General features: G+C 41.3%; 1 protein-coding gene across 1 annotated transcript; it reads right to left on the reverse strand.

Moving 5' to 3' along the window:
- Positions 1–8: 8 nt before the first annotated feature.
- Positions 9–1,241, reverse strand: LOC110836417 (uncharacterized). The gene is made up of 3 exons (XM_022077572.2): positions 835–1,241; positions 583–640; positions 9–296 (listed from the first exon to the last, which is right to left on the reverse strand). The coding sequence occupies exons 1-3, from the start codon at positions 1,012–1,014 to the stop codon at positions 157–159; spliced, it is 378 nt and encodes a 125-aa protein (XP_021933264.1). The 5' UTR covers positions 1,015–1,241; the 3' UTR covers positions 9–156.
- Between the last annotated feature and the right edge of the window lie 11,315 nt (positions 1,242–12,556).

Below are 12,556 nucleotides of genomic sequence, written 5' to 3' on the forward strand. Positions count from 1 at the left end.
CCTATTGATGGATTATTTAAAATCAAACTTTTATTAAACTCATGTTTTTCTTTCTGTTGATAAAATTTAAAATTTTAACGCAGGCTGTCCATTATATTTTAGCTCGGTGAATGTTGACTGCCATTTGTTTGAAGCCCAGATACAAGTGATAACCCTTTAGCTGTCATTGTTTTCCCTGCAGTCTGGGACTTTGCCACACCCAGGGCAGTCTGATGACCGATACATGTAGCACTCGAACCCAGGCGGGCACTCGTGACTGAGACATGGGTCTTCCACTAGGGCGCATTGTCCATAACCTACGACAGAGATTCACTAGATCAAACAGACATATAGAAATAATTAACATGGTTTATTCGTGATCTGCACTGAAAGTTATCAGAAAATGTTTAATTTTTGTTCGTATCAGCTCAGTATAAACACAGTTTTACACGAAGCTCAAATAAACTTCATAATTCTTCTCAAAAAAGAAAAGGTACATTGCATAAAATTCAGGTCACGTAAAGCTCACAACATTTATTTTCAAATATTACAAGTTAAAATAAGCGTGAAGAATGACATAGCATTTAAAGGCTGTCCACTTACTGTCGATACAGATGCTCCCCTTACAGCATCCACCACAGCAGTCTGCATCATCCTCGCACTGAAAGCAGGGACATTCGCATATCTCATAATTCGGTACACTTTATGGGGGGGGGGGGGCTTTTGTAAACATGGCAATGAATCTTTTTTTTCCATAAAAACGAGAATAACTTGTCTCGTTCAGTAATTATCATCTGTTGAAGGTACATCTTCCATCATGCTTGTTAAATAAAGATCCGGTTTGTTGCAACTTACCTGTTCCCCCGGAGTCTTGCAATCTTGCGCGGCAGCGGCCAATAACAGGAGACAAATGTAAGGGAGAATAAGGGACATGTTAGATGTAAGAGGCCACAGCGAGCGCACACAACACAATGACGTGTGTGTCAGGTGAAACCAGTTCCATCCAAACTCTGTCTTTTTATCATTCATTATCATATCTTCCTCCTTGTTGAGCGTTGCATAACCTCTGCAGCCGAAAGGGCGTCGTTAAGAAATCCAAGAGTCGGTCACTATATCCAGGGAAATTTTTGAACAAATGTGTTTAAATTCAGATTACAGATGTGTGTAGGTTCAGTACGTGAGTTTCGACTTATTTGGAATGAAATGTTGTGAGGTCCTTGTAACGTATCAGCCTCTAAGGCAGACAGCAAGGTATATTGAGACGTAAGAGTGTGTGTGTGTTCACACACTGGTGACAATTACACCTAATTAGTCAGGGTGTCCAGGTTGACGAGCTTCTGAGCTGTTATCTTCTTACAAGGGGATCAGCCCTTCAGAGGGTAACGCAGAGAAATGCCCCATGTTCTGAAAGGGTTTCGGAAAAGCAAACTTAATGCTTTTAGCGTGCTTTTGACTCTGTCTGATTATTTCCACCTTTTGTTGTTTCGTACTGGATTTATTCTCTCAAAATTGACACGTTTTCTTTTATTATTATTATTATTCTAAAATTTGATAAAATAACCAATGTCGTTTTCACTGGTCATTGCTGTACTACATGATTTCAGAAAGTGAAATCGTTGAGATACGAGCCATTGTAATTGAGGCTAAGTGGGTGTTTGACTTGATGTTTTCAAGGTTGATGCTGGAGAGAGTGTCATAGAATATTCTATTTTATGATCATTGTACTTTTTCATCATCACATACCCAGCTGAAAAGTCGTCTTTAAGAGGCCCAAATCTCTTGGCATGATGTATGGAGGAGTGGAGGTAAGACTCCACTCCCGGTGTGAGGGAACTGAAGTTTTGCATTGAATGTCACGATTTTAAGTGAAAATTAAATATATCCAACGTTTAATTAAATCGCCGTGAAAGTGCAGCAGAATGCGATTGTAAAATGTCGATAACAATCGAAATGCGTTCAACGGTTTATTAAATTGCTACCAGAGTGCGGCACTGTGTTGTTAAAGCAACTGAAATACAGTCAGTAGTTAATGAAACAGCCAACAGATTGCAGCATCAGACTAACTGTTCCGGCTAGAGTTTCATTATACCTCCTCGATTATCCTAATATCCTGTTGTTTGAACGCCGGTTTCAAATTTGTTCCACAATGACCGACCAACCCGCCTGCTTAGAACATTTGACACCTCTAGTGAATGTCTCTGCTGTAGGCGTTTATCGATTATGAAGCCTCTTCGACAGAAATGTGGTTTATGTAAATTTTTGGCAGTATTACACGTATTATTTTTACTGGATAATATTAAAACTGATTGAGGTGAAGAAGGTTATAAAGGAATTAAATGAGTGGAAGTGTCTCATGCCAGATGTCGCTGTCGTGGTGGTTATGTGAATGTGTTCGATCGGATTTAGTAATTACAAAACTGTCAATTGTATTTATGGAGTGTCCCTGGTAACTTGGTAAATCAGAGAGTCACGAGGTTTGGCTGGCAGAATGCAGTTATTGGGTCCCAGGCGTCCACTGAGGAATCTTCGTGACGCATTTCAATATCAAATTCAGACGAGCAGGTTAGAGTAGCGGTATCGCTTTGGACACGTATTTGGGATGTGCTCGGTTTGAATGTCGTCGGTGTACCGGCTGTCCTGTGATTTTCGTCAGGCTGGCCATGCGAACACCGTTATACTGCCCCCATATTATTTAAATATCGTTCAGTTTTAAGCGCTGATTACTGATTTCATTTGCGTTTCGCAACTTTCGTGGTTGTTCATACAATTATTTTTTTTTTTAATTGTAGCAAATTGAAACGTCTCGCCAGATTTTCTGTAATGGTCTCAGTTTTTCAGCAATTTCGAATCATAAGAGTGATTTTATAACATCAAGAATCGCGTGATATATCCACACACACACACTGAATCGATTCTAATATCGAATATTTCTTCCAATGTCATCGTACCGATTGATCGACTAATGTCGCCATCTGTGGTCATTTCTGGGAACTACGACTACAGCAAAATATTCATGTTTTTTTCAGAGTCGTGACGCGGTTTTGTTGAACACCCCTGGCTATAATAATTGTTGCTGCATGAACTGAGTGTTTCTAATGACGATCACGCTGTGGGGTGTGTGCCGTGGCAGGCAAGCGTTAAGTCATTTTGTGTCGACGACTTTTTAATGAACGTTATTGTTGTGAACAGTCACCGCGGGTCCGCGCAACAGCGGCTCGAGTCGCTTTGCGTGTTGCGCGTTGGGGACATCGAGTCTCATCTCAGCAGCTGCGGTTCTGACATCTATACGAAAGGTTACGAGTTAGAATCGTCTTGATTCTTTGTTGTTGTTTTTTTAAAAAAACACGACTTTTCAGAGACTGTGGTCTGTTTCTGTCCTCATTTGGCCACAAACGATGGAGCTAGTCCATTATCTCTGTACGAAAATAAAAATTACTGTTTTTTTTACAATTTAACCTTTAAAATTTAATACAAGCGACAGAAAGATTAGATATTCTGGAGCCAGCCTCCCACAGATTAAATCTTTTCTTAAGTTTGTTCTTGAATGAAATTTCACTTGCGAAAACATCGTTTTCATAAAATTCTTTTCTCGCAGACAGGGAAACCCGCGACAGGTTTCTGAGCAACTTATGCCTGTCTTGCGGTCCTCCATTCGTGTGAGTAAAGAAACAGACCTCAAGCCATCGACAGGAGCGTAATGAAAACACGTCTTTTATTTCCGCTGGTAAATAACTTTCATTTTCAATTCTGACTTACTGTAGAATGAATGAGGGCGACCTCAAGTGAAGGGGCGAGACATGTAGTCGTCTCTTTATAAAAAAAGTGGAGTCGTGTGACTGAAGCGTGGTCTTATAAGACACAGTCTGTGTTACTTTGTGTAAGGGAGTCAGTTCGGAGGCTAAAACCTTATCTGGATCTGAAGTCAGATGATGATAAATCAGTTTATGTTTTATTAAGAACATTTTATGGTTCATACATTGAAGGGAGGATACCACTTGGAAGACGTACGTAGATGGGAGGATAATATTAAAGTGGTTATTAAGGCTGTAGATTGTAGGGTAAAATCCGGTGGCCGGTTTTTATGAACGACGGAAGGAGTCTTAGGATTCTGTAAACGACAGGGAATTTCTTGACTAGCTGAGAAACTATTCTATTTTATGGAGTAAATTATGCTTTTACGTTAGGTTCATTTTCCGGTTTGCTCTTCAGAATTGTTCACGAAATTTAAATTTTATTGGTTGTTTGTTTCACTGAAATACACGCTCAGGGTTTAAGACGGAGGCGAGTCTTTTTTTTTTTTCCTTTGCGACATATGTATAGTTGTACACCCACAATCGTCAGAAGCAAAACGCATTCCGGTGGCTTTACAGTAGCCAGGGCTTCGCCTTCTGTCCCCGCTTGAGAAGCGATCTGATCCTTCACAAAATCGCGGACTCAAGAGCGGGTGAAATATCGCGGAAGCAATTAAAAGGGACGTAAAACTCCGCTCGATCAATCAGCGGGACAGGGGTGTACAGAACTAGGTCAACACGCGAAGGAAAAATAAGGGAGGTTTCTGGGGGAGGGGAACGGGCGAGATCAACGAGAATCAGAAGAAGAGATGATAAAAATTAGAAAGAGAGATAAATAAGACGGAACGAACAGAATTAAGAGTAAGTAGAAATAAAATAAATAAATAAATATGAATTTAAGTCACCTTTTACCTCCAAGGACAGCTCAATTCTCGTACCGACCTTACAGTAATTTTTCCTGCAACTCTTAGGTTAATCGAGTAAGTCTGAAAACTTTGTGCCAACGAATCAACTGAGCAAATGATCAACTAATTCAGTGAAGCAGAGTCCTTTGATAATACGCGCAGCTGCTAATGAAATTCCCCGTCTTTTGTAGGACCGAAACGTTCATTATCGCGTCCACAAGAGCCCGCCACCGGTCCCTGTCTCGAGCGAGATGAATCTAATCTACAATCTCCACTCCGATTTCCCTGATATTTATTTTATAATATTATTCTCCCGTCTACGCTTAGGTCTTTCAAGAGGCCTGTTTTATTCAAGGTTTTAATTAAAAATTTTGTAGGCATTTATCATCTTCTTATGGTCTGTCCATTGTGATTTTATCACCGTAATATTTGCAGGAGTACAAATTAAGGGGCTATTTGTTATGTTATTATTTTAAACCTCCTGTCGCTTAGTCCCTTTTAATCCTGAATATTCTTCTCAGACGCCCTCAAATATTTTTTGTCTTCCAACATGAAAGACCAAGTTTCACACCCATACAAAAACAATGTAGTAATTGTAGATTTGTGTCTTGTTAATTCAGAACTGCGTGGAGCTCATTAATTTGTCTGCGTGTTTTTTTGGAGACTTATCTCGCCTCGCTATCGATCTGTATTATTTTAATTATTAGAACGGACAATCGACAAAACTACTCGAACCCGCCCCCTCTTAAATACGAAGCAGTCATGACAGAAATTCCACAGAGGTGCGATCTGGTGTCGAACCTGTTAACTTCATCTTGCCGCGAATTCTCGCACATTGCGAGGTATGCGAGATTAATTACAGACTGAGCCACCAATAAGAAGTTGCTGCCTCGGAGGAACTGGAGTGGCCTGCTTGTCGGATCTCGTACCTCGCCTAACTGCAGGCTATCTAAGCGCAAGCTATTTGTCTTAAAATAAACTGTACTTAAATAATGAAATGTGTTTTCTATATATCTCGCGTTTAATAGAATCTCTCCATTGATGTAACGAGCGTGTCAGACCAATCTTCTTTTTTTAAAAAAAAGTCGTGTGCAATGAACGCACTAACAGAACACTTTTCCCTCTGAACCGAGACATGATTGTTAGTGTTGTTTTATTTATTTATTTAGTGTTCTGTCTGACGACAGGTCCATATGAACAGGATCCTTCCATCCTTTTCTCGGACTGGGACCTGTTCATATACGTTCTTGGCAGATGATCCAGAAGTGGTTTGCCATTGCCTTCTTCTGTGTGTGAATGGAGTAATTGTTGGGATGCCACGGAGGAAAACTCCGTGTTGCCTAGACCACGGCCTTGCCCAACACAAGTTATAAATTCGGGCACCGCCGGGAATCGAACCCGGGACCCAGCGTTCTGACCGCTGGACCACCGTGGCTTATGTTATTGTTGCACTTGGGGAAAACAAGCAATTATTTAATACTTATAATTAAAATGCGATTGTAAAACTGCGTTCCGTACCTCTACCAATGACATAAAAATGCAAAAGAAAATCTACCAGTACGACAATGACCTGAAGACAGGAGTAGAGCCAGCTGTCGAAACGTCGTGTGTATTAATACGAGTACCTCAGATAATGAAGGGTCACAAACATTTATTAAAACATTTGAAAGGGTCGCAATCATTTGAAGGCGGCCTAGTTTCTGTGCTTCGTGTAACAATCCGCTTCTGCGTTGCAAAAAGACGTCTTCGTTCTGTTGGCGTCTGCACTGGGACCGCGGAGTTTCCGCTCCAGCGTCAACCTTCGAGCCCAAGACACTGCTCGCTGAGAGGAGCTGAGCAAGTATTTTGCTCATCTCAGTGCATTTACATGTCTTGTATATTGAAACCGTGGTTAAGTGATGTCATCAGAATATTAAGAGCGCAAACACCATTCCAGGAATACGAGAACCGCCACTTGTGGTAGGCGGCGAAGGTACGGATCCTACGTGGCCCTCGACACGAAACGATTAAGACGCCACTCCAAGGAAGCGGAGAGAATCTGAGACTTGGTCGTGTGAGAACGGGGTTTTTCTTTTTTTTTGGGGGGGGGGGAGTATTTGCACCCCAAGAGGGGCGAAGTGACAGGAGGCTGGGTTAAAAAATATAATTGTTAGTATGGTTGAAGGTGGTGAGATGGGTGGGGTATGTAGCGCGCATGTTGAAATAATTTCATGCGGGATTTTAAGGGATGAGAAGATTTCAGTCGGAAGTCCTGTTATGATACAAGACTCAGCAACTGAAAGTTTGTCCTAGGAGGAAGGGAGTAGATAGGAGACGCATTTTATGTGGTATGTGAACGCCTCTAGTGGTAAATTCGGGTACTAAATCCTCTATCTCTTTACAGGGAATTTGTAAGACGTAGTTTGATTAATTAATTTTGTTCTCTGGAGGGCTCTAGGCTCTCTAGGCTCGAAGACAATTCCTTCAGTTTAAAATTTGTGACCTGAACTTGGTGTTTTATATAATTTACTATATACCACATCGAAGGCCAGGTTGGAGGAAAGAGGGGACTAGGAAGAAGATTGATACAGCTAACCGACGATCTGAAACAAGGAAAGAAGATGACGTTCCAGGAATTAAAACGAGAAGCTGAGAATAGGGACAACTGGAGAGCTCTTTTTGGGCAGAGCAATGGACCTGTCGTCAGACAGAACAATAAATAATAATAAGATGAGGTGGTCTAGCGGTTAGAACGCTGGCCTTGTAATCCTGGGGTCTCGGGTTCGAATTTATAACTTGTGTTGGGCAAGGCCGTGGTCTAGGCAACACGGAGTTTTCCTCCGTGGCATCCCAACAATTACTCCATTCACACACAGAAGAAGGCAATGGCAAACCACTTCTGGATCATCTGCCAAGAACGTATATGAACAGGTCCCAGTCCGAGAAAAGGATGGAAGGATCCTGTTCATATGGACCTGTCGTCAGACAGAACACTACAAAAAAATAATAATAATAATACACTGTCGCTTATTTACTTTAATTTTCGGAGAACTGAAAATGGTAATTGACGATTCGAGATCTGAGATATTTTACATTTAATTTTTTTATTTGTTGGCAAAGTGACAGACAAGAAGTGAGACCAGAGTGGAATCTGTCGAGATATCGATGTCATTACAATCGAGTGGCCCGGTCGCAGTGCGCGCTGAATGTAATAGAAGCTAGTAATAAGAATGGTAATTTTCTATCTCGCTCGAATCGAACGGAAATCGATCGGAGAAGTCCTCGTACCCAGAATGCACAATATCTGAACAATGGCAGGCTTCAGCCGTGTTCGCCTTTTATTTCTTTTTTATTTCTTTATGTTCGCGTCTATTCGCAATTTTATTAAGACTGCATTCTCTTCTTCTCCTTCTCTCTGGTGCGGGCGCGCTGTCCAAAACAGGATGCCAATAAAAGAGTGACTCTAAAAGTAATTCTAATCGGTATTTTAGCAACTCTGTTTCAACTACTGAGTTTATTACGCGTAGTCCGAGATGGGAAACGAAAGGATGTGGAATTTATGTGAAGTGACTGAGGAAATCCACGGAAATATTCTACAGATAAAGCAAATAACCCGGCTGATATTCAAACCGGAGTCTCGTGGTTATGAATCTAAATTGCTAACCACTCAATCGGACTTTGTGAGGCAATTTTTCTTTTCAGCGAAGTGTTGGCAGAAATTAAAAATACCGATTTGCCTTATATTTATGAATTTTTATAAAATCTTTGTTATTAGTAAAGATTATGAATGTCTATCTGTGTGTGTGTGTTTTCCCACTGCTACCGAAACATTCGCCAGTTGATGCAGGATTCTGAAGAAAATTTTTTTTGAGGCTGTAGATCTGCATCTTACATAAGGTTTTGTCGTAATCATTAATTTGTATCTGAAGTGTTAGAGATGGAAAAATAAAACGTGTTTTACCCGGAAACGTCCTCTGACTGAACGGAATTATTGCAAATAACAGACGAAATTTCGTGACCTTGTGAGTTCATCGGCAGTGTCCGTCAGTTACGAAAAAGACGCCTAATGAAGACAGTGAACTTCTTCGTCCAGTAGATCGCGACGCGCCATCCACGAGAAGCTCCTACGCCCAACCCCCTCTCCGCCTTCCCATCTACTCATTCAGTGATATTGACTTTGAAATTTCCGTATTCTTCGCCTTTTTCTCTATTATATCCTTTAGCCCAGGAATCAGTTGAATTTCTGGGTTGGAATGCGTCGCGCCCCATTCAACCGCGGAACTGCTATGTGGCTGTTCCCACACAACACTTTATTAAACCGAGTCTCTGCATGCATCGGCCCGACAGTGGGGATCCCCCGATCACACGCATAACAGACGCTCTGCGCCGACCGGCAATTGTCGAACGTCGAATTAAACTTTAATCTTTTCCACCCTCGTTTTTTATTTAAATAAATCTTCCTATCTTAGTTACCACGTCTCATAATTTTGTTTTCGTGGTAACTTAAAGCCTCAAATTGTTTTGACTAATCTTAGACTGGTCTTAGAATAATTAAATGTTTGGAAGCTAGATATCTGTTAGGTACGAGCACAGGAAGTTTTAAGATGTTAAAATTATTTTAATTGTATTTTCTTACGCGTTTTTTCGCGACAAATTTAATGAATTGTGGAATCTCAAAAACTATTAAACAGATTTAGATGACATCTGGTGTTAAAACCCTGAATTAAAATCTGTTGGGCTGATTTAATTTTTAATCGTCACTTCGTGTGGAACTCCACTTACATTAAATGTATTTATAAATAAATGAATTTTTATTTAAATTAAATGTTCATACATTAAGCAATTAACGAAATTTAGCCAAAAACAATTTATGTAACTGCAGTTATATGTTTTGTAATGTTAATTTGCGTTAATGGATACAAATTTCTTGCTCTGTGCGTTATTGTTTAGCTTTGAAAATATTCAGATGAAATTGTAAAAGTAATTTACATAATTACGGTTGATATTTGCTAGACTGCGCGGTTATCAGGCTGATTACAAAACACTAAATGAGTTACAGATACGAAATAAAGTAGACAAGTCTTCAATTATCATTATTTAAATTTGATCACAAAAAAAAAAAAAAAAAAAAATCGGACCGCGTAGCGGGGCTCTGAATACACACGCTGATGCCAGGGGGCGCGCGATTCGTCCCTTTTTTGTTACAGGAAGATACAAACGACAATGGACGGAGAGAATTGTATTTCATGAAATATAAAATGGTTTCAAAATAACCACGTGTCCACATTGTAGCTTTATCTTGTACATCAGCCTCATTGTGAGGATATTAAGGGCTGTCACCTACCAGAAACTGTTCCATTCACGAGTTTCCTTTCCTTTCGCCCATTCAGTGGTTACACATCTAACACCTAGATGTAGCTACAGGCGACCCATTCAAGTATAAGGATCAGTTAATGTCACTGAACTTTATAGCTCGGTATGAAAGCACTGATTCTTTTTTTACTTTGAAATTTGTCTGTGTCATTCACTGATTATTTGTACAATTATATTTATTTATTTATCCATGAACAAGGAAGTATCAGTCGGTACAGCGACTGGCTGCTGGTTCAGTTCTCGGATGGGGCAGTGATTATCCTTTTCGCCAGTGCTGTACCCATCCTCTGTCATGCATCCACCTAGCTTCCTGTCCAGAGGCTACTGAACTACCCTTATTTCAATGGAATAATACGGCCGGAACTTGATGCTGACAACTCACCTTTATCTAGTGGGTGAATATTAAGAATGAGTGGAGATTTGAAGCCACTCCCCCCCACCACACACGCCTCTATTGTGAGGTTCTTCTCTTTTGGACGTTATACCTTCTTATTTCACGACGTTTTATCAGGTTAAGGTTCTCAACCCCACGAAGGCCGAAGCTCGTCTAAATAGCATTTAAGAATTCAGTCCGTACCGAACAGAAAACACGACACTTCACCATTACAAAGATCAACTGTTTGACCCTTCGAAGCCAAAGTTCGTCTGATTAATATTTAAGAATTCGGTCCGTACCGCGAAGAAAACACAGCGCCTCACCATTACGAAGATGAACTGGTTAACGCTGTTTAAGGAAATAATCGCTGTTTATAACGAGACACGAGAGAGAGAGAGAGAGAGAAAGAGGAAATTGGTGGGGGAGAAGTGAGAGACACTTCGATATCTGGGGGGGAGAAAGAGCATCTTATAGCTAGAAGGTCCCCAGGCAATGCCCGCTCGTCCTTCTGTTAAGGATAAAGTAAGAGTGAAGGCGTTAGTGTGATGATTGGCATAAAAGGCGGAATTTTGAACTTTGTATTAGCGAAAGCTGAGACTATTAATTTGGAAGTTTAATACATAATTTAGAAGTTCCTACTGAGGGGAGGGGGGTAAATTTTGACGGCGTTAAGGGGAGGTAAATTTTGATTAATTTAAATCGGGAGGGCTGCATGAGAAGCTTGCAGTGGCAACTTGGAACTTGGGAACCATCTCAGCATTTGCTTGAAGACAGAGGAAAACCAAGGAAAACCTGTGTCGAGATGGCCGGTCGCAGGACCTTCCGGGTGCGCGCTGACTACTAGCCAGCGGTCCGGCAGACAAAAGAGGAATTTGTACGACCCCTAGGTTTCCCTAACGTGTGCCATGGGCTTTATTGATAAAGTCAGGTACATTTGGTGCAATAATACAACATAATATGATGAATTCAGGTCATCCGTGTTTCCGTGGTCTTCTTCAGCTGTTACTTTCGTGGTCTGGTCCATGGCAGGAGTTCCGCTGGAGCGTCCTCCGATGAACGGCTGGCTAAAATCAGTAGGGTTTTGCCCAAAATGGACTTTACTTTATTTAAATATGTGTAATTTGTTGGGTATGTGCAGGATCAGCCCCCTAGTAGGGCCCGCGGTCGCTGGTATTTATCGTAAATGGGGTCATATTGACCTAATTGCCTAATTTGGGAGTTCTCACTCGCTTGACTTTAAGCGTAAAATTTGTTTGCTAGTTTCCTGACATGGTTGCGGAACGTCTCCATGCCAGTTTGCTCATGTAAAATTTCGATTGACGTTACCCTTGGGAGTTTCGTTATAATTCTGAGCACCTTGTTCTGAAAAACTTGGAGCTTACTAATGTGAGTTTTGGCCGCGTGTCCCCATGCAGGGGATTGGGCGGAGGAGTGTCTTATAGATTGTAAGTGCTAGGTTAATGTTGATGGAGGAGGACTTGTTAAGGATTGGGTAGAGTTGGCTAAGCCTATGGTTGGCTCTGCACACTGCTTTACTTATGTGTGATCTGTAGGTGAGTTTGCGGTCCAGGATGACGACAACGTATTTGGCTTCATTTACCCGGGGGATGGTTGCTCCAAAGATCTTCAGGGGAGGTACTTCGCTGCGGAGGTGCGACAGCCGTTTAGAGAATATTAAATGTCCCGTCTTCAGACGTTTGCCTCAGGAGTCTGTATTTGCGGATCGTACCTCTGCATTGGTACTTGCTGTCTGTCATGGTTTTACTCAGCTTCTCTGTGTATCAAAATTCTCGGTCTAAAGAGCATATTTCTTCTTTGTGTTAGGGACGACCTCTATCAGGAGAGTAGCCGTCACTGCCAATTTTCGTGGTTTTACTCAGTTCTTCCAGACATACAAGCCAGTACATTTTATTTTTCAAAATCCTTTTCAGTTCATCATTCACAGACATCCAACAAATGACGTCACAGATTTAAAATGCCGTGTTATCGACGTAAGTCAAGAGTGAGGCTGTTCAGATGTTTATTTTGTGTCTAAGGCTAGGGACCCACTGGCGCGACTAGCCGCGCGCGACTCGCGCGCGGTTTATTGAATCGCGTGCGGCAGGTCGCGCGCGGTTTGTGAAGTCGCGCGACAAGCGTTTATCGGTGTTTGA

The sequence above is a fragment of the Zootermopsis nevadensis genome, unplaced genomic scaffold (genome assembly GCF_977971745.1).
Source record: "Zootermopsis nevadensis isolate Lab colony 2312 unplaced genomic scaffold, Znev_1.0 Znev_ptg000004l, whole genome shotgun sequence".
Taxonomy (NCBI): Eukaryota; Metazoa; Arthropoda; class Insecta; order Blattodea; family Termopsidae; genus Zootermopsis; species Zootermopsis nevadensis.

What these genes read in the sequence shown, in the direction of transcription:
- LOC110836417 (XM_022077572.2), bottom strand. Translation starts at nt 1,014, where the DNA reads ATGATAATGAATGATAAAAAGACAGAGTTTGGATGGAACTGGTTTCAC. An exon ending in GCAAGACTCCGGGGGAACAG is followed by an intron (nt 641 to 834) that starts GTAAGTTGCAAC and finishes CCCTGCTTTCAG; the next exon opens with TGCGAGGATGATGCAGACTG. An exon ending in GGGGAGCATCTGTATCGACA is followed by an intron (nt 297 to 582) that starts GTAAGTGGACAG and finishes TCTCTGTCGTAG; the next exon opens with GTTATGGACAATGCGCCCTA.